General features: G+C 38.4%; 1 protein-coding gene across 1 annotated transcript; it reads right to left on the reverse strand.

Annotated features, from left to right (window-relative positions):
* LOC148850490 (carbon catabolite repressor protein 4 homolog 1-like) lies at positions 1-27,099 on the reverse strand. Its single transcript, XM_088947899.1, has 11 exons — positions 26,502-27,099; positions 22,289-22,976; positions 22,092-22,178; positions 17,549-17,632; positions 17,305-17,388; positions 17,107-17,187; positions 16,959-17,012; positions 16,783-16,871; positions 3,426-3,542; positions 2,182-2,327; positions 1-464 (listed from the first exon to the last, which is right to left on the reverse strand). Exons 1-11 carry the CDS (start codon positions 26,627-26,629, stop codon positions 286-288), a joined length of 1,737 nt encoding a protein of 578 aa, XP_088804025.1. The 5' UTR covers positions 26,630-27,099; the 3' UTR covers positions 1-285.
* Position 27,100: the final 1 nt, after the last annotated feature.

The following is a 27,100-nucleotide window of genomic DNA, read 5'->3' on the forward strand; positions in this document are numbered from 1 at the left end:
TTCTAGAAGCTAATTGCCTCTTTTTGTTAAGAAAAACAATTAGTTTATTGTAAAGATAAAATGTTAACCCTGATAAATATGAAACTATGAAAGTGAAAATAATAGAATAATTTCCTTATTGTAACACTATAAAATGTGAGTCGTCCCAGGCCTTCCACACAGCATACCTCTAAGCCTATAATGGTGGCAAAGAACTTGATCATCTGAAAACTGATCCATCTTCGCCTAAAAATTAACCGCCCTTTACACCCAACTCTAATCACTTAATGTTAGCTTTGGCTCTTTTTACCACAGGAGATGAGGAAGTTCAGCGTCTTTTCTCAACCCAAGGAGGGGCTTCACACGGAACTTTGCCATGAGTGCTATATGGTCCGATGACCACTCTGGTGATGGAAGAGCAGTATGCTTCTTTAAAGATTCCTGATCGAGAAGTTCCAATAGACCTTCAACCATCAACCTGTCCGCTGTTTCCGAATGCCCAAGACAGTCATAGATAAACCAAAAAATGGAGATATATCAGTAAAATTACAGAAAAGGGATCAATCATAGGGAATATCCAACATGCAAAAATGAAGTTCTCAGGTAAGAGTTCAGCATATAGAATAAGTAAAACCATGATTTTATTTGGCTTGTAAAGTTTGGGAAACATGAAAAGACATTAAATTTCCCGAGGATGATATGACAGAAAAATCGTTGAAATGGAATACTTCTAACATTATAGCCCACGTATAAATGTAGCTCAGTATTTCAATAGTTATGCAGTTAAAAGGCAGGATGCTAAACAGAAATGTATACTGTATTTCAGAAAAAGTAAAACGAAAGACAAAAATTATATGATCCATCATTTACAAAATTAAACTCCTAAACCAAAGTCTACCACACTATTGGCTACCAAATCCAAGACAGAATACCATATGGAAATGGAATCCTTCCCTTTTGCGTGTGGCTCTTGAAGTGAAAGAAGTTTGACACTCATGGTGACAAAGGGACGTTCTGACCATCTTGTCTACTTTCGGCGGGGACAAGTCATTACAACCATGTTGCCGTGAACAATGATGCAGATCATAGCATTTGCCACAAGGAATAAAACCCTGGAATTATGGAGGAATTTATTCCCTGTATCTCCATGGTCAAGAGAATTTTTCCAGTTTTATTGGCACCTATACCCATCCGTATATTGTGTTTTTTGCCCATGTAGCACCAACTCCTAATGCAAACAGGAATACACGATTGAGCACTCATGCACAAATGACTACATGATCAAGGACTCCTGGCAACATCACCTACATCTAGTACATCTGAGGTAATGAATGACCAATAATTTGACAAACTACATCTAATCAAATCCAGTTGGATGATACTGAAAACAATATATCACATATTTCTCTGGGAAGTGGGATAACTTAAAGAGATTATCCAGAAAAAAAAATAATGGTCAAGGATCAACTCACTAGATTAAATTTAAACTTGAAACAATCCTTATGCATTTAATAAAGAAGATTAACCTATCCCCAAAACCTGGGAGACAAGGCATCCCTCCATTTCCTCTTTTTATCCTTTCTTTCAATTGCTCAAAAGCAGTAATGTTCTTAAAACATGCAGAAAGTATAGTTCTTTTGGGTATACATTATACATTATGGCAAACATATTGTCAATTGTTTTAGGAAGAAGACTAATATCAGGCATCACAAGCTAATCAAATCAGCGATACATACTGAGAAATGATGCATAAAAGTTACTGCTAAACAACCAAACAAGGAAACTGAAAAACAATGATGAAAGAGACAAAAATCTCAGTGCCACCATGATGATGGATACAAATACAATATAATTAATGCTGAATACAGTGAGACCCCCCCCTCAAAAAAAAAAAAAGTTATAACCGAGCTTTTCAAACTTATGGATGTAAGATGGTTGTGTCATAAAGAATTGAAGAATATACACAGGAAGGACATGGAGATCTGTGAAGACTTCGTTTTACAACCCCCTGAGCCCTTACAGGAAAACAGGGGTGTAGTTCATATCTTTTCTCTAAAAGCCCTTTTCAAAGAAAAAATGAATGATGAATATTAAGAGGATGCGAAGGATTAAGTGCAAAAAGTTGGCCAAGTTCCAATAAAGATAAGTCTTAAGAGGAAAGGCTCAAAATGAGAAAACAAAATCATAATAATTGTTTCTTACCTGTGTATAAAATGTAATCTAGAGTCCCCGAGAAATTATCTGTGAAGTTGGTAAACATAGGTTCATTGGTTTCCGGGCTTATACACTCCCTTTGTTGTTTAAAGTCTGGTCCACCACTGCTTGTAAGACATAAAGCAGCATATGCACTTACCTGGAACAGAAAGCACTCAGCATTAGAGATTTACGAGGAAAGAAAATTGCAGAACAGTGGAAACTTATAGCATGTGCAATCCAAGGATGTTTGAACCCTACAAACTACTACAATGACATTTAAGCTATATCTCACATTATCTGTAAAATAAAATTCACAAGGGATAAATTGCAAGGTTAAAGGCCCTTTATGTCATCACTACAGCTGATAGTTCCAGAGAAATGCTATCAAATTTAGGCCATGTTTGGGAGTTGGTTAAAAACAAGTGCTTATTCAAAATAAGTGCTTATTTGGGCCATTAAGCACTTATTGGTATTAGGGAAATAAGCCTGAAATAAGTGCTTATTTTAAAAATAAGGGCTTATTTTTTAAGCCCAAATTTCCAGCTTTTTTTAAGTGGTTATACAATAAACACTTATTCAACATTTTTCTACCAAATTTTAAAATAATTGTCCCGAGTTGAATTTTATAAAAGTACTATTATGAAAGCACTTTAAAAAAGCACTTTACAAAAGCAGTTTTACAAAAGCACTATTATAAAAGCACCTCTACAAAAGCACTTTTATAAAAGTACATTTACAAAAGCACTTTTAAGAAAGTACTTTTACGAAAGCAATTTTATGAAAGCACTTTTATGACAAAAGTGCCTTCATAAAAGTACTTTCATAAAAGTGTTTTTATAAAAGTAATTTAATAAAAGTACTTTCAAAGGGTATATTTTGAAAGTTTGAAAGAAAATGAAGGACAAAATGCTCACAAATGGTTATTTAAGTGCTTATTAGAGAAAATGACTACCAAACACCCAAGTTGGGTGCCAAATGCAAATAAGTGCTTATTCAAATAAGCACTTATTTTTAACTTAAGCACTCCCAAACATGACCTCAGGAATTTTCATTATGAGATAATGAAAGTGCTAACTGCTAAGATGTCTATTTCACATAAAAAAAAAAGGATAAATGGCATTAGACTTCAATTATTAGAAAATTGGACATAATTTTCCATAGGACATGATAATTTCAGTGAATCTTCCATTAAGCACAACACACACACACACATAGTACATTAGAAATTTCCAATGAAGGAAAACATTGACCTTACCAAAGGCATTCTGTGTTGAAGTATAGATGGTTGTAATATGCCAATAGTATGAGATTCCAAATCTGGATGATTAGGATCAACTTTGCCCAAAAGTAGAAGATTATGAGGAGCACTGCATTGCACAAAGACAAACTTCATAAAATATTACTTCCAGAAGGAAGACTAGGCCATAGTAATTAGAAAATATAAAGCTTTGTTTTATGCTTTACAGGCTAAGAAAATGGTAAAGCATATATTTGACTTTCAGGATAGCTCCATACATAAGCAAGAATATAAAATAGGCTGTCAAACTCACTTCAGAAAGAACCTAGAAATGGACTGTAGATTTGTATCAAAATAGAATAATAATCCTTATTAGTGACAAAGACCAAAGAATATTATCAACGGCTATAAAAACCCATGCTCTCTAAAAGATTGAATGAAAGGGGAGAAAATAAGAACATGCAGAGTGCAAACTTCTTCCTCAGAAAGCGTGTTGGTTAGATAATTGTCAGCTTTAGGAACACACCTAAACAGTAGAGGTGAGCACTATTCTGTTAAAACTGAAAAAACCAAACCAAAAAATTTTGGCTTCAATTTGTCTAGTTTCTGGTTAATTCAGTTTAAAATATATATATATATATATATATATATATATATATTTTATAATTGAAATAATTTTATTAATCAGCAATAGACAATAGTACAAAGTCCCCAAGGAAAGGCACAAGTTGCAACCTCTCTGGGCTAGTTAAGTACAGATTTCCAAATTAATAACAACTTACAAAGAAGCACAAAAATGATCTTCCCTAGAAACCCCCTGTTTGGCTAAAGCATCAGCCAAAAAATTAGCAGACCTACTAACCCATTTTACCTCAACTCTCATATTGCTGGTTAACCACTTTACTTTTTTGATGAGATCTTTGTAGCCCCAAATGGTGGTACCCAAGTTTAGGAGCCACCTTGTTACCACCTAAGAGTCCCCTTCAACTAGAAGATGCTCCACCCCAAGCTGGTTGGCGATCTGAATTCCTTGTACTGCAGCAAGGATTTCTGCCCTTGTGGAATCCCCCACTCCCACCAGTCCTGAGAATAGGGAAATTATGTTGCTGTCCTTATTTCTCAGGATACCCCCCCCCCTATACCTGAAGGCCCGGGGTTGCCTTGGCTGCTTCCATCAAAGTTCAGCTTGATGACACCTTCCAAAGGTGGAACCCATTCTGACAGAATTATTTCCTTCTTTGTTGAAGTGTTAGCTATTACTAGCCAATTCCTCCACAAGTCATCAAAGATATCCACAGTTTTCAGCCAATGGATTGCTCTTGTTATGATACAATCCTTCATTTCATCTAACCCTCTTTCCTTCTCTAAGAAAATTCTTGCATTCATTTCCTCCCAAAGAGTCCACAAAGTGGCTGCCCTGACATATTTCCACATGACCTTACCTCTTCTAGTGTGCCAAACAAAGACAGATGGGTTGAATAACAAGCTTAAACCAAAAGGCATAGACCACCTACCTCCAAATAAACAAAGGCTCCACCTCCATATAGCTGTAGCAAAGGAATAGGAGATCAGCAAATGGAAACAGTCCTCATTCTCGGCCTTACACAAGGAACACCAATTTGGGGAAAGACAGAGGGGGTCACTTTTTCTGTAAGTTTTCCAAAGTATTAATTTTCCCATAGAAGACTTCCCAGCAAAATACAGCAATTTTTTGGGGAATAGGTCGTGCCCAGACTTCTTTGATAGGGAATCCTTGGGAAATGTGGTTAGAACTGAGGGATTTTAGAAAAGAAGAGCAAGTAAAAGTACCTCTTGGAAGAGTCCAAACCCTTTGATCAGAAGAAGTGGGATCCAAGCAAACGGATTCTAGTAAGTGAATTTGCTCAATAACACAGCTCGACTCACCACCCCTTAACCCTCTACAAAATCCAAAGTCCCAGTTTAAAGATAAGGGGTTTAACGGGCTTGGGAGAAAAGTTGCAATTGGCCCATGTTTGTGAAGGGAAAGGGAATAGAGCGAGGGGAAACAATCTTTGAGGGGTTGAGTACCCACCCAAATATCCTCCCAAAACAGAATAGCATTACCAGAACAAGCATCGTACCTGATGAATCTGAGGAAGCAAGGGAGAATACCATGTATAGCCTTCCAAGGTGTAGTAAGGGTAACTCGGCGAGATATCACGGAATCCCAACCATTTCCTACACAACCATGAATGCTTGCCACCACCTCATGCCATAATCTCTCTCTCTCTCTCTCTCAGGGCCATCTCATAGCCACTTCCCTAGAAGGGCTACATTCTTCAGCACTATGTTCCCTATCCCTAACCCCCTTCTTCCTTTGGTTTGTTAACTATCTCCCATCTGATCAAGTGATCCTTTTTCACCTCTCTTGGTTCCCATAGAAAGTCCCTCATTCTCTTCTCTAGTTTCTTAGCCTCCCTTGAAGGAATCCTGAACAAGGAAAGGATGTAGGTTGGAAGGTTGGCAAGTGTAAACTTAATTAAAGTCAGCCTACCCCCTATTGAAATGTAATTCTTTTTCCAAGCCACCAAGCACTTATCAAATTTCTCCACAATAGGGGCCCAGAAACTACTTTCTTTAGGGTTGGCTCCTAAGGGTAGCCCTAAGTATGTCAAAGGCCAAGAAGAAATATTGCAACCTAAGCATTCTGCAATGAATTCAATCTCCCTATTCTCCAAGTTTACTCCAGCCACACAACTTTTATCAAAATTTACCTTCAAGTTTGAGACCCTCACAAAAGTACTTAATAAAATCTTAAGGTTCTCCACTTTGCTCAACTCATTCCCTTCACAAAAAATAACAATATCATCAGCAAACTGAAGGTGAGTTACTGGAATGCCTCTGCTCCCTATTCTCCATCCCTTTATTTGGCCCTCCTCATCTGCTTTGGAGATCATCCTACTAAAGACATCAGCAACAAGTATAAAGAGGAAAGGAGAGAGTGGATCCCCTTGTCTTAAGCCTCTATTGGTTGGACAAAAGTCCTTAACCACCCCATTCACCAACACTGAATACAACAAGAGTTTAAGCATCCTCTTATCCAATTACACCATTTAGCCCCAAATCCATGTCTTCTTGACATCTCCAACAGGAAACTCCAATCCACTAAGTCATAAGCTTTCTCCAAGTCCAATTTGCAAACAAATCCTTTCTTGCCCAATCTCCTTATTTCTTCCACACTCTCGTTTGCAATAAAGATCTGATCTGTAATTTGTCTATCCTGTATAAAGGCTCCTTGTGCTTGGTTAACAAGAGAGGGGAGAACTGCTTTGATCCTCCTAGAGAGCACTTTTTTCCAGAATCTTATAGATGCTTGTCACCAGGCTAATTGGTCGAAAATCTTTGGGGTGTCTGGCATCATTCATTTTGGGAATTAAGGCTATAAAGGTGGCATTGATTCCAGGACTCAAAAAATGTTTATCCTCAAATTCTCTAAATACTCCAATTAAGTCTTCTTTGACTATGTCCCAACAGTCCTGATAAAATGTCATTGTAAATCCGTCAGGACCCGGTGCCTTAGCCCTATCCATAGAAAAAATAGCTTGTTTAATTTCCTCTTCCTCAATCATTCTTTCCAGCCATCCCTTATCTGTTTGGTTCAAAGTTGACCAATTCTCCTCCCCTACTATTAACCGATTCTCTAAGGGTCTTCGAAAGATGGATTTGAAGTGATGCACAATCCTACTAGCAATCTCCTCTTGAGAGGTTATCTCCACACCATCAACCTCAAGCTTTAGTATCAAATTTTTCCTCCTTCTCCCATTAGCCAAAGCATGAAAGAATTTGGTATTCCCATCCCCTTCCTTGATCCACTTATGTTTGGATTTTTGTCTCCAAGAGATCTCCTCCCTCAACAAAGTCTCCTCTAATTCCTTTTTCAGTTTCCTCCTCAATTCTCTGTCTTGCTCATCCATCATCCCTTGGGATTCTTTTGCATCCAACTCCTCAATATGAACCAATAATCTAGCTTTTACCTCCTCCACTCTTCCAAATTGATCCTTATTCCATTCTTTTATTTTGGCTCTCAACGTTTTTAATTTTTTGTGGAATCTAACCCCATCCCATTTCACTCCACTCATCTCTTCACTCCACCATTCCTTAGCCTTAGGCAAGAAGTCTGGGTGTGTCAGCCACATATTTTCAAACCTGAATGGTCTAGGTCCATTACCAAGAGGTTCTTGTCCTACTTCTATAGGGTAGTGATCAGAGGTTATCCTAGGTAGGGCCTTAGCCACCAAACCTCTCTAGTGGCTCTCCCAACCCTCATTAAATAAGAACCTATCAAGCTTTGAGCAGGTTGGGTTTTCTTGGAAGTTGGACCAAGTGTAGGTAGCCTGTAGTAAAGGAAGCTCCCGTAATTCATAGGAATTTATGAAGTCATTGAACGTCCTCATACTAATTGTAATGGCCTGCCTAGGATTATTTGACTCATTTGTGAATCTTATTGCATTAAAACCACCCCCCCAAACACCAAGAACCTTCCCACAAACCTTGAATTCCATGAAGCTCCTCCCATAACTCATTCCTCTCTCTGTGGTTATTTGGACCATACACATTTGTTAGCACCCAAATAAATCCATCTTCCATCATTCTGAATTTTAGGGATACAGTGAAGTTTCCTATTAGCTCCTCTACTGGTTCTACGAAGTCCTCCCTCCACAAAGTTACTATTCCCCCAAAGCTCCCCACAACGGATCTCCCTGACCAGTTCAACTAATTTTGTCTCCTGCAACATCACAACATCAGGTCTTTCTCTCCTAAGTAGCTCCTTAATCGATCTCCTTTTTCTAGCACTACCCAAACCCCTTGCGTTCCAGCTTATTATCTTCATTACCTTTTAAGAATTTAGCCTTCCAATATAGTGTTCCTTCATTTAGAACCCTTCTTTCTTTCCCCTCTGCCACTGAACTCGATAACCCCTTCAATGTCCATTATTAGTCTCTCTACTTCAGACTTTTTCTTCTTTTTCCTACCCTTATTTCCCACTGACTTCCTATTCTGCCCTTTATTTCCTAATTCCTGCCCCAATCTATTGGTTCTTGCCTCTGATTCAGGGTTTTTTGGAGCCACCTCTATCCATTCTAACTCCTCTTGTTTCCTTTCTAACAACCCAACTCCCTTCTCTAATTGGACTCCATCATTATCAATTGCCACTTCCCTGCTACCAGTTCGTTGGTCTAGTTGGGATTCCAGGACATCTGTTACAGGCAGAGAACCCAAGTTAGTATCTAAAACCAAATTGACAGGCTTACTTGGAAGTAGCATAGATGGTTGCATGTGAACCGGCTACTGGGTATCAATTCTTGGAGTCAAGAGTAGGCCCTTCCCCTTTTCCGGACTCAGTCATAGAAGCAGACTAGGTACAACCAATACTTCCTCACCCTCTACAATCATAGAAACTTCACTTCTCTTTCCCTTTGCGTGAATCCTTAGGTAAGGCTCCAAGTCTGATTCCTGTCTCTCTGGCCTGATGCCTTGACTAGGCTACACATATGGAATGGACTCGTTTATTGGTCGGGATGCACTCTGCCTTACCTCTTTAAGTGTTCCCAACTCCACCTGTCTTTTGTATAGCATACCTAGTTTGGGAAAGATCTGTTCGTCGTTGCTAAGGCTCACTCTTCTTTGCGTTTTGATATTACCAGAATCTTGTGAATCCGTCTCCTCCTCTAGGAATAACAGTTCTGTGTTTAGGCTACCCTCTTCCATTATATCTCTTGGTTTTTGGAGGTCGATACTTCCCAAGCTAATGGTTTCTTCCAAATCTGAATCGGAATCAAAAAGTTCTTCATCGTCTGCCAATATTTCCAAATCAAAGTCGAAAACCTCACTACTCTTCACACTACTGGGGTTACAGCGTTCATGTTCCTTATGCGGCATCTTCTTCGAGGGTCTCCACTGTAACGAGCTGGAGACCTTTGCTGAATTGTTCGAACGAGAGAAAGGGCTTAAGGAAGACGATGGTATACGAATTTTATTGTCTACCTAAGGAGCCAACCTTGTCACGTGCTCCTTTAAGTTGTCACGCGCCCCCCTCACTCTTGGGTCTTTTAAGCATGGTAACTTTTCGGGCCTACTGGACCCAGAATTACAATTTAGAGATGGGTCTGCTGGTTGGACCCCCATGCATATTCCTGAGGCTACCAATACCTCTACCCAACCCGATGAATCACCTCCCTCCTCCCGTATTGCACTCGGACCATTCCTCTCCACTAGAGTAAATTGCGTAGGTCCACAAGCAACTGCCTAAGCAAAAGAAACTTTGGTTTTCCCACCGTTGCCTTGTATAACACGTCTAACACTTCTAATGGTTTCCTGATTTGAGTCTTTTGGCCTGCCTAATGGTTGTGCTTCCATTCTTGTGAAAACTCCTTGTTTCTTTTTTACAGCCACTTTCAGACTGCCACGTAGCTGCAGCTCCTCCACTTTGTCTTCCTCCTGCCTTGCTTCTCTCCACAGGGTAGCTTCAATGGAGGACAATAACCACACTAGGAAGAACAAACCCTCCACAGCTACATTCACCTTCCTCGGTATATCTTCTGGTTTTACACCACCTAGTAGAATAGTTGCAATTCGTAGGTCTCCCCAAAAGACACCATCAAGGCGAGCTCCACACAACAAAGCAATTGAGTTTGTTGTTTTTTCATTCCAGAGATGGAATGGCAACCCAAGCACTCGAACAATTACATTATCTTCCACTAAGAACACTTTTGAATTTGATGAAAACGACCATTTAAAAACCAAGAAGGTTTCCAGATCATCTTGGATACTTAGGGCTCTAACATTTACCTGGTTTTCAAGAGGGTCCAACACTGCCTTAGCAGGGTCGAACGGGGTCACAATAAAGGTGCTTCTTAGCTCCATCTTGCTCTTCAACATTTCTACAACCTTCCACCAGTTTGTCACCACTCCTCCAGCTTCAACCACTAGCATTCTATCCCATTTTCCTTTTGTCCCCTCTGCCACCAATGAAGGGTCCCTCCTACTATTTGCCATGGCCACAAACTTTTGGTTTGTATCCTCTTTTTTACACAAAAACTGGCTTCTGGCTTCTGGTTTCTGGTCGTTGTCCCCTTTCATCAACTTTCATATTCTCTTTATTCTCCATTCTCCTTCTATTTAGAAAATTTATTAGTGTCCCAACAATCCTTCTCCACCCTTGATCATTCTTCCCTTGAGGAAGACAAATCATTTGTTTCCTTCCTTTAGAGAAATATTCAGTTAAAGAAATAAATGCACCTTTTGCATCCCTCTTGTTCTCCAGCACATACCTCCTACCCGATCCTGAGAAATTTTCTTTCTGATATCTCCGCTTCCCTTTAGCAATTGCATCAAAGACAAACTCTTTCACCCACTCAATCATTTTTTAGCCTTCCACAAGGATTGTGGTTCTCTTCTATTCTCTTACTTTCAAGCCCATCCTTCCTTTGATCCATATCTCTTTGAAGAGAAACTCTTTGGCCTCTATCCTCAGAGCTGACCTCCATTTTACTTTCTCCACGAAACCTCCCTCCACTTTCTCCACGAAGCCTCCCATACTCCATTTAAGAAAATAATTGGTTAACCAAAAAAACCCAAATTAACAAAATTATGTTATATAATATATTTATATATTAATATATAATGCATAATATATTATAATGAAATTCAGTTTCAAAATATGTATTAATATATTTGGCTTTCACCAACACATGACCGCAAACCGAACTGAAAATTCCAAGGTTATTCCACTTTTCCTATAATCTGGTTTTGGTTTTCTTTTTTTTTTATGAATATTTCGGTTTTCATTTTTTAAATTTCGGTTTTTAAAATTCCGATTTATTCAGTTCAGTTTTTAACCAAATAAATCGAATGTTCAACCAAATTAAATGGTCTTGCAATCCTAGAAGCCAGTGCTTCTGCTTCTAAAGTTGCTAACATGACATAACGTAGAATTCTGATTTATTCAGTTCAGTTTAAAATGATGGGTGCATGTGCAGCCATGCAGGACATGGCTCTTTTCCAACTTACAAAATTTGGCAGGTGGCCTTTCCTTCAAAGGTTGCCTTCCTGGGGTGTACAATCGAGTTCCTTCACGGGTTCTTGACATGAAGCCTCCCTTTACCCTTCTATACCCCGATAAAGAATTATTTATTGTTCCCCTTAAAACCTTTGGTTGCACTTGCTTTGTTCAGATTCTTGGACCTCATCATTCCAAATTTGATCCTAAGGCCTCCAAATGCATTTTTCTCGGTTATGCACAAACTCAAAAGGGTTATTGCTGCTATGAATCTACTTCTGGGAGGAGATTTGTCTCGATGGATGTTACTTTCTTTGAAGAGGTACCCTATTACCCTAGGGTTTCTCCTCAGGGGGAGGTTAGTGAGAGTGAGGTTAACTCATCAGAAGTTCCTTTACCTGTTCCATTGAGTGGAGTTAATGAGAGTGGGGTTAACTCATCAGAAGTTCCTTTACATGTTCCATTGAGTGGAGTTAATGAGAGTGGGGTTAACTCATCAGAAGTTCCTTTACCTGTTCCATTGAGTGATGAGAGATGTAATGGGGAGGGTTGTCAGAAGTGTCAGGATTTGAGAGTCTATCACAGGTGGTGGAGGTAGGTTGATTTCAGTCATCAGCAATCCAAGCCAGCCCCAGTTCCTTCTGCGTATCCAGATCCAGGTACCACAGTCACTTTATCAGATCCAAGTCCCCTTGAGATACCTTCCATTGTTGCTACTTTACCTTCTTTGGATGACCTTGACCTCCCCATTGCAGTCCGTAAAGGCAAACGGTGTTGCACCACATCCACAGCTCACGGCATTTCCCAGTTCCTGTCCTATGATCACCTGTCCCCCTCTTGCAGGTCATTTTTCACATCCATTGTTGATATTCCTATTCCCAGAACAATGCAGGAAGCCTTGTTAGTTCCTGAGTGGAAAGATGCAATGAAGGTTGAAATGGATGCCCTTCTAAGAAATAATACTTGGGAGCTAGTTGACCAGCTTAAAGGAAAGAAACCGGTTGGATGTAGATGGGTATTTACTATGAAACATAATGTTGATGGTTCCATTGAAAAGTATAAGGCCCGGTTAATTGCAAAGGGATTTACTCAGACTTATGGTATAGACTACTTGGAGACATTTGCTCCAGTAGCAAAGATGACCACTATTCGAGTTCTGCTATCCCTTGCAGCCAATTATTCTTGGCCCTTGTTCCAGATGGATGTTAAAAATGCCTTCCTCAATGGAGACTTACAGAAAGAAGTCTACATGCAGTTACCTCCTGGATTTTATGATGCAAAGACAGGTAAGAAGGTTTTCTAGTTGAATAAAGCCTTGTATGGACTAAAGAAGTCCCCTAGAGCTTGGTTTGATAGATTCAGACAAGCCCTTGAAAAATTCGGCTATGTACAGGCCCAATCAGACCATACATTGTTCATTAAAAGAGTGGACTCTTCCTTGACTTTGCTTGTTGTATATGTGGATGATATTGTAGTGACAGGGAATGATAACAGTGAAATTGAGTCTCTTAAACAACTCCTTCATCAAGAGTTTGAGGTGAAAGATCTAGGAGAGCTACGATACTTCTTGTGTATTGAAGTTGCTAGATCTAAACATGGGATTTTTATTTCTCAAAGGAAGTATGTTCTAGATCTATTAGCAGAAATTGGAAAGTTGGGTGTTAAGCTTGCAGATACACCTATTGAACAAAATTACAAGATTAGTGCAGAGGGTGGAGAGCCTCTTGAAGACAAAGCTATGTTCCAACGGTTTTTTGGAAAACTCCTCTATCTTTGTCTCACACGACCGGACATCAGTTATGCAGTCAGCGTTGTCAGTCAATATATGCACTCTCCTAGAACTACTCACCTCCTTGCAGTTGAGAGAATATTAGCATACTTTAAGAGATGTCCAGGTAGAGGTATATTATTCAAGAATAATGATCACATGAAGATAGAAGTCTATACAGATGCTAATTGGGCTGGGAGTGTTGATGACAGAAGGTCTACCTCTGGATATTGTGCCTTTGTAGGAGGTAACCTTGTCTCCTGGAGGAGTAAGAAACAAAGTGTCGTTTCTCGTTCTAGTGCTGACGCTGAATATAGATCTATGGCTAATGGTGTGGCTGAAATCCTATGGCTGAAGTCATTATTTAAGGAGTTGGGTATTGCTTATGAGAAGCCATTAATGTTGTATTGTGATAATTAGGCTGCTATTAATATAGCTCATAATCCGGTGCAGCATGACAGAACTAAGCATATCGAAGTCGATCAACATTTTGTCAGAGAAAGGGTTTCATCTCAAGAAGTGTGTCTCCTGTATATCACCTCCAGCATGCAGCTCGCAGATCTTCTCACAAGGTTGTTCCAAGGAAGAAATTAGAGGCATATGCAAGTTGGGAATGACAAATATCTATTCCCAACTTGAGGGGGAGTGTAGAGAACACTGATGTGGACCCCACTGTGTTCGTATGGCAGCATAGCATATGTTTTTTGTTAGTTGGTAGTTATTTCAGTTTTTTGTTACAGCTTGTTATTTCAGCTTTTTTATTAGTTTATTTGTCATATAAGCAATAAGGGCAATTCAGCGCTTTTACAATTAGTCAACATATGAAAATATAAAGAGTGGGTCAGCAGATCATTATGATTGACCCTCTCTCTCTTTTCTAAAACACTTCGTGTGCTTCTTCTTTTCTCCCTCTCTTCTTCTTTTCTTCTGAAATCTTTCTTTTTGCTTTCGAATTCAAGACTGATTGTAGTCTTGATTGACTACTATTTCTATGTCCTTAACCAGCCATCTGAATTTTCTCCTTTCATTGTTGTAGTTCCATAAACCAGCCTTGTCTTCTTGCAGCCACCCTACCATCACCTCTGAATCTCCTTCAATTGCAAGCCTTCTAATGTTCATATACTTTGCTCTTTGGGCACCTCCCAAGACTGCAAAGATAATCATTGTTACTATTTGTGCTTTGCAATCTGATAAACACATGTCTTCTGTTTGTGATTTTCCTTCTTATCATGGTATACAATGCCATACTTCTTGTTCTTATATCCTACAACAGAACAGTGTAGCAGAATGGAAAAACTGACACCTCTTGGATTTTACCAAGGCTCCCCTCCTTCAATTTCCAGTTCCAAAAACATATTAGAGATATTTTGTTTTTACCACATGTTTCCTAATCAATAGGATGCCCTCTTCTATTCTTGATGATAATGATCCTTACAATGTTCTTGACTTCTTGTTCTGTTTCCAAATGGTCATCTTTTTTTCTCTTACTCCTCACACATTTGGTTGTGTTTGCTTTGTTCATCAATTTGATTCTAAAATCAACAAATTTGATTCCCAACTGTGAAATGTGTCTTTCTTTGTTATTCTAAGACTCAAAAGGGTATAAATGTATAACCCTATTACACAAAGTCATTACATCTCTACTGATATGACTTCCGTTGAGTACACTTCTTATTTTTCTCCTTCTCCTAGTGCTTCTTATATCCCTCTTCCTGTCTACTTTACCTCTTAAGCCACCCATCACTCAAATCTACACTTGACAAACTCCTACTCAAGATCCACCATCAACTACTGAGATGTTTGATAGTTCTGGAGCTTCTTTAAACCTTTACCTACCCCATCACCTTGAGAAAGGGTAAGCATTCTTCTAGGCATCCTATTAGTAATTTTGTTGCTTACTCCTCTTTATCTCCTTTTGTCCAATTTTTCATCATAACTTTGTCTGTCATTTCTATCCCCAAGTCTGTATAGGAGGCCCTGTCTGACTCTGTTTAGAGGACAGCTCTGGAAGAGGAAATACCGGCCCCACATCTTAATGATACTTGGGCATTAGTATATTTTCTCCTTAGTAAGAAACTTGTCAGATGTCGGTTGGTGTACACTATTATGTATTTACCTAATGGCTCTATCGAGAGATTTAAGGCTCAACTTGTTGAAAAGGTTTTTACTTAAACTTACAGAGTTGATTTTATTGATACTCTTTCTCCAGTCGCTAAGATCTCATCAATTAGAATTAGCTCGCACCTCTCCATGGGATGTTGTAAGAAATTACAATTCTAAATCAGTTTCTGAATTAATAAAATTTCTATAACTCATCATTAAAAAAAAAAAAGATATCATCAATTAGAATTGTGCTGTTTCCTGCTTCTTTTCACTGGCCACTTTATTAGTTGGATGTAAAGAATGGATTCTTACATGGTGAATACATGAGGATGTGTATATGGAGCAACCTCCTAGGTTTGTTGCTCAAGAATGTGGTTTAGTGCGCCACCACAAGAATGTGTATGGGGTTAAGCAATCTCCTCGTGCCTGGTTTGGTAAATTTTGTGAGATGACTCAGGAGTTTAGGCACTTATTATATTAAGACAGAAGACCAGTTAGCTGATTTGTCCACTAAACCTCTTAGTAGACCAAGGCTTGAGTTCATATCTAGTAAACTGGGACTATATAATATATACTCTCCAGCTAGAGGGGGAGGTTTAATGGAATGGTCAGCTGCAGTATTTTCTTAGTATTCTCTCTTTGTCATGCTTATCCCTCTCCCATAGATCTTTTTCTCCTATTTAAATTATGTGAGACAGGGTTAGTTAAGTTATTTATGCAATAATTTTCTTTTATGTTACAACTTTTATGAGGAAAATCTGGAAGTTCATGTACAATTTACTAATGGGGCCTATTATTGTAATTTGCCTCTTCTAATCAAGGGTGAATGGTGAATGTAAATTGTGTTGGCCCATTGGGAGACTAACCATTTCTCTCCAACCGGCAGCTAGGTTTTCCCCTCTAAAACTGCGCTGCTCTATCTTTCCTTTCTTTTCTGTTTTATACTATTAATTTCTGCTCACAGCTACAATCGGCACAATTAGAAAATGAAAGGAGAAGAAATGCAGCCCAACTACCAAAACAAAATATCCTAAAACCCAAAGAAAAAAGGCAAGCATATACAGTAAAAAGAGGGATGTAGAAGAAAAGGAAAATAAGCACCAGCTAAAAAAATAGCTTGATATGGACCATGGATGAATCATAATACAAAGCAGACCTCCTTACACTGACCCTTAGCCAAGGTATCAGCCAAAGAGTTAGCCAACCCCAAAATCAATCTAAGTGAGTTGCTTGCTCTGGGAAACAAATGTTTTGAGTACTATTTTTACTCTGCATACAATAACTTCATGCACATTTGTTTCTTATTACCCAACATTCTGCTTCAAAAAGCATGATTAATGATAGTTTGAAATTCCATTTGTTAGAGGCTTTGAGCAGTTCATTTCATAGCACTATAAGAAGCTCTAAAGAACCACCAAAGCAAGCAGATAAATTTTAAGGTTACTTTTTCATATTCACAACTAGCAGCAAAAGACTAACCTTCCAGGAAGAGAGTTCAAATCCCCACAAATCAGTACAGGTATATCTATTTTGGCTATTTTCTCTAATCCTTGGATAAGAGTTGCAACCTAGGGAACCAGAGATACAGCACAGTTAATTTACACATTAAAGAAATTAAAAGATAAATTAAGAAATTGAAAAACAATAACCAATACCTGCCACAGTTTGACATCTGTGAGCTTAGCATTGGCATGTATATGAGTATTTGCCTGATGATACAAGTATAACCATGTCAGCTGTCTAATAGAACATTTGCAACTCAGAAATTGCAGTGGAAGTCTGACTGTCTGAAACCACATGTACCACACAAATTCTAGAATGCAGGGCATCAGAAACAGTGTCATTTCCCTTCAGTTCAAATATTACAACAAGAGCAACATTATCCTACAAAAGCAAATACCAAACAGGTTACAAAAATCACCAAACATTTTGAAGCGCACAATGACAACACTGAAATTTGAATTACCAAGAAGAAAATTAACAGACAGAAGAAAGAAATACCTTTGAAAATCGAAAATGATCTTCAGTTCTCATACTCGGATTAAGTTCTTTTATCACTGAGTGTGCATATGCACCATATTCAAGCTACCAAAAAAACACTATTATCCATCAAACTGTGAACACTGTTTACATCAGAATCTTGGTGAAATAAATATTGGTTTGTTTACATCATAATGCCAGAAACCATCAAGCAATGCATGCTATTTACATCATAATCAAGGTGAAATAAATGTTACTATGTTACCTCATATCTTTTAACCTCTTTAAATCGATCACGGCGGAAAAATGTTGCACATCCATCAGTTATAGATCCATTACGAGTATAAAGCTGTAAGAAGTGCAATTGAACCATGTAAAAAGAAATGACAACAAGGTAAGTAATCTTGTCAGGTTCTTTAACTGTTTTTATTCAGGTTAATAATAGGGGTCATTTACTAAAACACCCCCTATAGTTTAATGGATTTACACAAATCAACCCTATATTTTTTATTTTGCTAAAATACACCCTAATGCCCTATATTTTGCAACATATTTACTTAATTGACCTTTCACTAAGAAGTGTTTGTAGTTTGTTTGCCATCTGAAAATAGCAACATGATCAACCAAACTGAGTGGAAAATGTTCAAAGTCATGGACCCATGATTGTTAATTACAAAATCACACCTAGAACTTCATCCTACAGAAAAATAAAATTGACCAAATAGAACCAAATAGAGTGGTTGCCCGTGTGCTAATAGGGGAGAAAATGTTATTTATTTTTATTTTCTTTTGACTGAATTTATTCAAATGAACATTAGGGTCAAAAATGTCATTCTCCACTGTCATCTAATGGAAGGTCAATCAAGTAAACGATTGCAAACTATAGGAGGTGTATAAAGTAAAATGAAAACTATAGGGTAGATTTCAGTAAATCCATGAAACTATAGGAAGTGTTTTAGTAAATGACCCTTAATAATACATGATTTTGAGAAGCCACATAGACCAGCATCCAACATAAGGATATTCTAGAAATACAGATATGTGCATGTGCAGACTTTGTAGCAGATTGGCACACCATGACAACTAACCACAAAAATATACAAAATTTCATTGTGAAGAAAAGCTTAGCCGTTGATGTTTAAAAACTAGCATACAAAAAACAAAGAATGTGTGGCAAAAGTGCTTTCTTTAAGGATTAAAAAGGTCCTTCCATCTCTCATTACTCAAACCCAAGGTGCTTTTGTCTAAGATAGGCAAATAATAGATCAGATCCTTATAGCAAATGAATGTGTGGAGGAAATGAGGAGATCCGGCAATCAAGGTTTTATTTGTAAGCTGGACATTGAGAAGGCCTATGACTCAATGGATTAGGATTTTCTATTAAAAGTTCTAAGGAAATCTGGATTTGGGGATAGATGGTGTAGGTGGGTGAGTGGATGCATAACATCTTGCCAATTTTCAGTTCTAGTTAATGGAAGGGTCAATGACTTCTTCCCAGAATGTAGAGGGCTCAGGCAAGGAGATCCTCTTTCCCCCTTTTTGTTCACACTTGTGGCAGATGTGCTCAGTAGAATGATTTCTAAAACAGATAGGGAAGGGCTAATAAGAGGTTGGAGGATAGGCAGAAATAATGTCACGGTGACTCATCTTCAGCTTGCTGATGATATCATCACCTTTTGTGAAGGGGGAGACTTATGGAGAGTGAGGAACCTAAAAGATCTTATTAAATTCTTTGAGTATGCTTCAAACCTATCGATTAACTTAGACAAAAGTTGTGTGGTGGGAATCAATTTGGAAAATTGGGAGGTAGAGGCTATAGTAGGTTCTCTAGAGTGTTCCATGTCTGATTGGTTTTTAACCTACTTGGGCCTTCCGTTAAGAGCTAACCCAAAAGAAAATCAGTTATGGTATCCAATTGTGGAAAAGTTTGAAAAGAGGCTGGCTGCTTGGAAAAAATGTTACATTTCGATAGGGGGTAGAGTGACCTTGATTAGGGCGACACTTGCTAGTCTTCCGGTTTATTTTCTTTTTGTATTCAAGATACCCTCAAGGGAAGCCAAGAAGCTAAAAAAGGTGATGAGGGATTTCTTGTGGGAGCTAGGGGAAGAGAAGAAGGATCACTTGATTAGGTGGGAGATAGTCAGCAGGAGTAAGGAAGAAGGGGGATTAGAATTGGGAAATCTAGTTCTTAAGAATGAAGCTTTACTAGGGAAGTGGCTTTGGAGATGGTCGTTAGAGAGAGAGAGGTTGTAGCACAAGGTGGTGAATAGTGTTCATGGCTGTTTGTAGAACAGTTGGGATGTCGGGGTATCTCAACAGGCGACTCTTGCAACACCCTAGAAGGCCATTCATGGAATTCTACCCCATTTTCTCAATCTGGTCAGGTATGATGTTAATTCTGGACAAAATGTTCTTTTTTGGGAAGACATTTAGGTGGGCAACCAACCTCCTAAAGACCTTTTTCCCTCTCTTTATTCTCTTTCCCTTTATAAGGAAGAGTAGGTTTCCAGTTTTATTTCCTACTCAGATTCTTCTATGGCCCTAAACTGGGATTTTGGTTTCTGTAGAGGGTTATGTGATGATGAAAGTGCTTGTGTTTCAGGTTTATTGTCTTCACTTGAGTCTATTTGTTTAGATCCCCTCAAACCTGACACAAGAATTTGGACCCCTAACTTGAAAGGTTTGTTCATTTGCTCCTCTTTCTTCAAGTCCCTTTATTCCACTTCTGCACCTCAGAATTTCCCAGTTAAAGAATTTTGGACTAGGCCCATTCCCCCAAAGATTGTTGTTTTTTGTTGGGAAGTTTATTATGGCAAGATTAACACCTTTGAAAACCTACAAAAGAGAAGACCAAATTGGTGCTTATCCCCTAATTGGTGTGTTCTTTGTAAATCTCAAAATGATGACTATCACCACTTACTGATCTCTTGCTCCTTTGCTACAGCTTTATGGAATTGGATTCTTACGTTGTTTGAGTGTAGGTGGAACCTGCCATCTGATACTAGTTTGTTGTTTAATCCGTATTTTTGAATGGCACACAAAGAGAGGGAGAATTATGTGGAAGTGCATAAGAGCAGCTTTGTTGTGGACGGTTTGGAAAGAAAGGAACACCAGAATCTTTTGTGAAAAAATAAAGGAGCTTCTCGGAAGTTGAAGAATGTATTTTGACAAGGGCAATTCAGTGGCTGAAAACTCTAAAGATCTTTTGATGCATACTCTTTTGATGACCTATGGAGAAGCTGGTTAGCAGTGGCTAATACTTCTACCAGGAAGGACAAACATGGGGTTGAATGGATGCCACCAACGGAGGAGTTTATCAAGCTAAACTTTGATGGAAGTAGCCGAGGAAATCCAGGACATTCAGGCATAGGAGGAGTGCTGAGAAACAAATATGGTAACGTGATATCTTTGTACTCAGGTCCTGCGCGTGTGGGAGACTCTTTAAGGGCCAAATTACTTGCTGTTGTACAAGGAATCCAGCTTGCAAATCAGCTAGGCATAGAGCATCTGATTATTGAAAGGGATTCCCAGGTGATAGTGGGTTGGCTGAAGGATCCAGACACTACGATTTGGGGTTTTAGAGATCTTCTCAAAAATGTTAAATGGTTAACAAGGAATATGACAATCAGAGTTCAGTGGGTAGGCTGATCAGCAAACTCATTGGCTGATTCCGTTGCAAAACAAGGGGTTTTATGGGATACTTTATTTTGGGCTTCAGTGTAATTTCTTTTGTACTTCTAATTCTGTAATTGTCTTTGAAGGAAAGGTCGCATCTCGTGCCTTTCCACGGGTTGCATGTAACTCTTATTTGCTGGTCTAATAAAATTTCACTCATTTATCAAAAAAAAATGTATTTAACCACTAAAAAAGAAAATTAGATATAGTATATATAAAAGATTATATTGGTGAGAGAGCATAATCAACAACTGTACACATGGAACACTAGCGCTCTTCAAAAGGGAAAAAAAACAGAAGTAGGGGTTTGGATGAAGAAATGGCCCATCTCTGCCAAATGGGTTGTTCAAGTCATTGAGGCTGTTTCCTACATGGAAGCCCAAGCTAATAACAAGCATTTTACTAAAAGAAAGAGTTTCCCATCATTATACATAAAGCATAGATTTGAGACGCCTAGAGGGTCGTACAACAAATGAAGGGATACACCAAGTAAGAATTCTCTGTGCAGAATTATCCAAAATAAGAACATAAAAGCCATTACTGATTACCCAATGTTGGTAAAAGCTATCTGGGGTCTTGGGACAGTAGACTGGATAAGGATCTAATCCTTTGGACTTTTTTTGCACAAATTGATCACTCTCAGACTTGAAACCATGGTCTAATGCTTGTCAGCCCAGATTTTACCATTCAACCATGCAACGGCCCCTTTATGGAAGATAAGAATCAAATTTAATAACAATTGGCACTTTGTGAAACCAATTGTTTTGGTTTATAGATAAACAAACACAACGTTTACTTCCCATTTATTTAATTTTTACCAACTGGCTATAAATCAGGTTAGTATACCCCATTAAATCCCATACTTTTTTAAATTCTTAATATATCATGCATGAGGGAACATCTTAGAGAGGGCCACAAATAGACCTTTGAATAAGCAGGCAAGAAAACCTCTTCTAACAGATTGGAAAAGAACACTCTCACCCTGTTGTAATTTTTTGTTCTAACTCTAATAAAATATTATCTCATTGATCAAAAAAACAGATTGCACAAATACTTGATCCGGAATAAAAACAAAGAAGACATCCTAAAGCAAAAACACCAACCACACACAGCTATATTTGTCTAAAGTTTACCTGATCCTTCTTTTTCTTGTAAATAACCGAGTACCCACGTTTTTTCAGCTCAGGTTCAAAGAAATTCACAAAATGATCACTTTGCAACTGTTCGGCTCACATCGAAGATATATTAGTTAAGAAAGACCAGGGTGTAATGCACCAAAAGGTCCTAATGCTGGATTTGTTAGACAGGCAGATAGTGGGGGAGAAATTACCTCCTGAAGACAAAGAATATCTGCTTCATATCCAACAATCTCACGTAGCAGATTTTCTCGGCGGTATTCCCAAGTAAGAGCCCATCTAGGGCAATAACCATGCAGTTCCGTATTGACATAAAAATCAGAAAGTATATTGTAGGATAGCACACTAAAAGTTCCAGCAATAGAAGACTTGGGTTCCAAACTTAAATATTTAAATTCCTCCGGAGATCTAATTTCAATCATGAAGCGAGGACGTGGAATAGGAGCAACAATTACAGGATCGGTCAAAATGATATTTACTGGAGACAAAGGATTTCCTCTTTTATCTACAGCTGCATATTCCAGCCTCAGAATGTAGCCATGATCAGCCATTGAGGGTACATATCCCTTTGAAGAACCCACATTAATCCATGTCTGACCATCTTGGTCCACCACATCATCAAAGCCTGACCAAGGTGACAAGGAGCGGCTACTTTTACCCATAGAAGCCTGACCATCTTTATTGGAAGTCTTACTTGTAGTGAAAGCCTCCTGAAAATGGCATGCATGGTGGTTCTTCCATGAATCAAGGAAACACTTCTTAGAGCAGTAGTAACTCTTTTTAACTGGTGCATTTGACATTATGCAACACATGCACTGGAAAGCTGCTGACTCAGAAGGGTGCATGCAACAAGGAAACTCCCCATCACTGTGATAGCGATACCTGCTTAGATGTCATTTATAAAATTACGCCAAAGATACAATGAAGATAAGATGATCTATACCCAACTGATGAATAAGCAGCATGTTTTCCTACACAATATTATTTCCAGAACAAATGGATTAAGCTAACAGAATAATAAAAAGCTAATCCACCATTTTTCCCGGATATGAGAAGACAGCTTATAGATATGAGAATTTACGTGGAAGGTTTAAGTGCACTACATGAATAAAGAAGCCATTTGTATTACACACACACGCAAAAGATGATAAAGAAACCATAGTTTAAGTATCCAGCCAGGTAAGCTAGCTGTTAGTATATTAGGAAAAGAAACCCATAGATTGTATTAAACAGTAAAAACGTATTTTCTATATAATCAAAAGAAGCAAGACCATGCAAGCAGTGTTTTAAAAGTGCAAGGCACAAAAAAGGCGCAGAGGTCAATTTGCACCTGAGGTGCAAGGCGAGGCGGACGCCCTTTTGAAGCAAGGCGCAAAAATACAAAAAAAAATGCTAAAAATAAAAAAAAATGCCAGAAAATTCAAAAAATATTAAACATAATATTAATAAAAAATATAAACTTAAATTTTTAAATAAATGTTTTAAAAAACCTTCTATCTAAAATTAAAATACATAATAAACATAAGATGTAAAGCATATTCAAATGAGATTTTAAAAATAAAATCAAACATATAAAACATTTTCAAGCATGTAAAACCTCTAATCTCTTTTTTCACTCAATTGCATTATTTCAAATGTAAAACATATTACATTCCTGATTATACAAGCCGCCTTTGTGCAATGCCCCTCAAGGCAAGCCCAAACAAGTCCATGTTAGGTGTTAAATTCTTAGTTCTCACACAAAAAATAATGGATTTATAATTTTAATTGATTTTTAAGAAAATATTTTATTAGGATGAATGAATGAACAACATTAGCAAATAGCCCAGCCGCTATGTTCAAAAAAAGCAAAAAAACGTCAAATTTTCAAAAGGCGCACGCTTGGGCTGAGGCACAAGGCGCACCAAGCGTGTGCCTTTTGAAAGGGCTGCTCCTAGGACCTAGGCAAGGTGCGTACCCTAAAATGTGCCTCGCATGTGCGCCTAGGCACGCCTTTTAAATTACTGCATGCAAGTGAGAAAGTTTCTCAAAGGTGAAAGTAAAAAAAGTTCATTTCATTGACAACCACTAGGCAACCTCATATAAAAGCTAAATCTTGTTACAATTTTCTTTAAGGTAATGCTTAACCTGCCTTGCTTTTTTTTTTACTATTTACATTACATTGTCAACAAGAGATCCCTAATACAACTTTACCCTATTGACTCCTTTAGTCAAGGTGTCTACCAAGCAATTTGCAAATCTATGGATCCAACTGAACCTTGCTCCAACTTCCCTTGCTAGAACTCTTATTTCCTTCATAATATTCCAATATTGCCACAAACCGTAAGTGTTGCCCTTTAACCAGGACACAACCACTCTAGAACCACCTTTATCTCTCCCCCAAAAAGCCCCAATTCCCTTGCATTTGTACCCAAAACAACGATCCTCTCTTCACCCCTTGCTTAGCTAGTGCATCAGCTATACATTAGCACTCCGCTTGACCCACCCTATCCTTACTTCCATATCTCTAGTTAGCCACCTGAATTTATTCCCATCATTATTATACATCCACATTTTCATTCCCTCATCCTGTAACCAGTTGATCACCAGTCTTGAGTCCCCCTCGACACTTAGCTTGCTGATGTTCATTGTTTTCACCCTTTGTATGCCTTCCATTACAGCCATGACTTCTGCTCCCAATGAATCTCCTTCCCCAGCCGGCCCAAAATCACCTTATACAGTTTGGACAATATGTTTCTACAACCAACCTTCCCGAACATAGTCCTTGCAGTATTGCAAGCACCTCTGCCCTAGTGGAGTTTCTAAGTAAATAGGTTTTGAATATATGGCCAAGTTGAAACCATGACAATCCCTAATAATCCATCCTTTCCTGAAAGTCCAGGGCTTCCCATGCTGCAGATATCAAAACTAAGTTTAACTTGATGAACAACAGTTGGGGACCATTGCCATGAGGCTATTATCCTTGTAGATTATCAGTTATGCCAGCCTAGTGATGGATACCCATTCTAACTTGGGCTTGGGCTAGAAGTTCTAATTCCTAAGAAACTGACATCCTATTGCATATTTAACCCTGAGTACATACTGCTAATCTTCCCAGTAGCATAAAAACTCAAGCATCCAGGTTGACAATAAAGGTTGGACTAGAGAATTAAATATTGACAGACTGTTAATTGTAGGTGACTCTAAACTGATAATAGGGTGGTTGAAAGAACCAGAAACAGTAATATGGAAACACAAGGAATATGTGAAAAGATTCAAATGGCTGGTTAGATACATGACAATATCTGTCCAATGGGAAAGGCAATCAGCCAATGTGATGGCTGATTAGTTTGCAAAATTGGGGGGGGGGGTGCATAAGTCTGAACTATTTTGGGCTCAGTTGTAATTGTGTTTCTGGTTGGAGCTGCATCTCACGCCTCTGTTGGATGTATGTGCTAATTCAAAGCAAAATGAAATTCTTTTAAAAGAAAATTAATGAAAAAACACTACAACTACATAAAAAATGAAAACCTCAATTTTAACCCTGTTTGACACTCCACTGTATTAAGGGCCACATTGCATTTCCAAAGTAGAAGAAGACAAACAAGCAAGCAAAAACAAATTATGCAAGGGGACCGAGACACATAGTGAAGTGCTAGGTCAAGCCACTCCCGTAGCCCATTCACTCTGTGCTCCTTATATCAGGGGATCCGACAGTTATTGTGCAGCTGCAGTTCACCAGAACTTGGAATTGCAGATTCGCTTGATCACCCAATTCAGACTTATTGAAGTATCCAGTCTTAAATCATTACCATCATACCCAATGATGATGAGATAATATGTTCAGCTACTGCCATACTGGTAACTGAAAAAAAAAAAAAGAAAAAAGAAAGTGCAATAAATTCCTTTGTTTACCGTGGCAGCGGTGCCAACTAAATGGTTCAAACCCTAAACTTCTAAAATTTCAAAGTTCAGATAAGATGGGCAACCCTTAAGTCATGTTAAGCCTATTTCTCGGCCAATTAAGCAAGTCTATCAAAGTTTCCAATTTGGGGGTCACTGCTTGGTGTAATGGTAAAGTCTCGGGATGGCAAACGTGGGAACGAGGGCTTGAGTCTGAGAGTGACCAATTTGTGCAAAGGATGCCAACGACTGGATCTGTCTCCAGTCCATTTGGTTCTTTTTTTTACCTTCTTCATCTCATTAAGTGATTCTTGTTTCTTGAATCTTGACTACTACGATTGTCGCATGATCATTTTAAACATATAAAGCATTACATTTCAACACAATGAAAAAAAAAAATAAGATGAAGGAATGGAGAAACAAATTAATACCCTAAATGAACTTTAACTCTTCTTGGGAAAGAAAAAATGTTGGAAATAAAGTGAGAAACTATCAAACAGTGGAAAGAACATGAAAGAGACTAACCAGTTGAAGATCACTGAGTGGTCCGGGAGTTTAGCAGAACCAGAACGGCTCGGGAATACTTGAGGTTTGATCTCGACACCAACGACGGGGGTACTAGAAGGAAGACTAACTCTCAGTTCACATTGCATATTTTCAAATTCTTCGAAGTCCACTTGAACGAAACAAATTTGCACGATGAAAGAACCATATTCATCAAATCCTCCAGAGAAGGAGTAAAAAGAAATGGAAGAACCAACCAAGAAGCAGGACGGACGAAAACTAAAGAGAAAACGGAGAACCAAAAAGAATCGAAACAAGAACAGATGAATGACGAGAGATAGAACAAACAAATCGATTTCGAGAGACCTCTCTAGGGTTTTGCAGCTCTTCTTCGTCTGCTCCTTATTGCTGCGTCTCTTCGATTTCCAAGGGCCAAGAACAAGAGTGGGGTTTCTTTAATTTTCTCAAGATTCTTGGCACTCCCGGTTTGATGTGCTTTTTTAGTTCAATGCTCATGCTGGTTTGGAACTTGGAACTTGGAACTTGGAACTTGGGGAGATGTCAAGAGTCAAGACAGTTTAAAATAGGAAAATTTCTTGTCTAAATGAGGCGCTGAGTAG

This window comes from Nelumbo lutea, chromosome 5 (assembly GCF_056320005.1).
Source record: "Nelumbo lutea isolate HS-2025 chromosome 5, American lotus-T2T, whole genome shotgun sequence".
NCBI lineage: Eukaryota > Viridiplantae > Streptophyta > Magnoliopsida > Proteales > Nelumbonaceae > Nelumbo > Nelumbo lutea.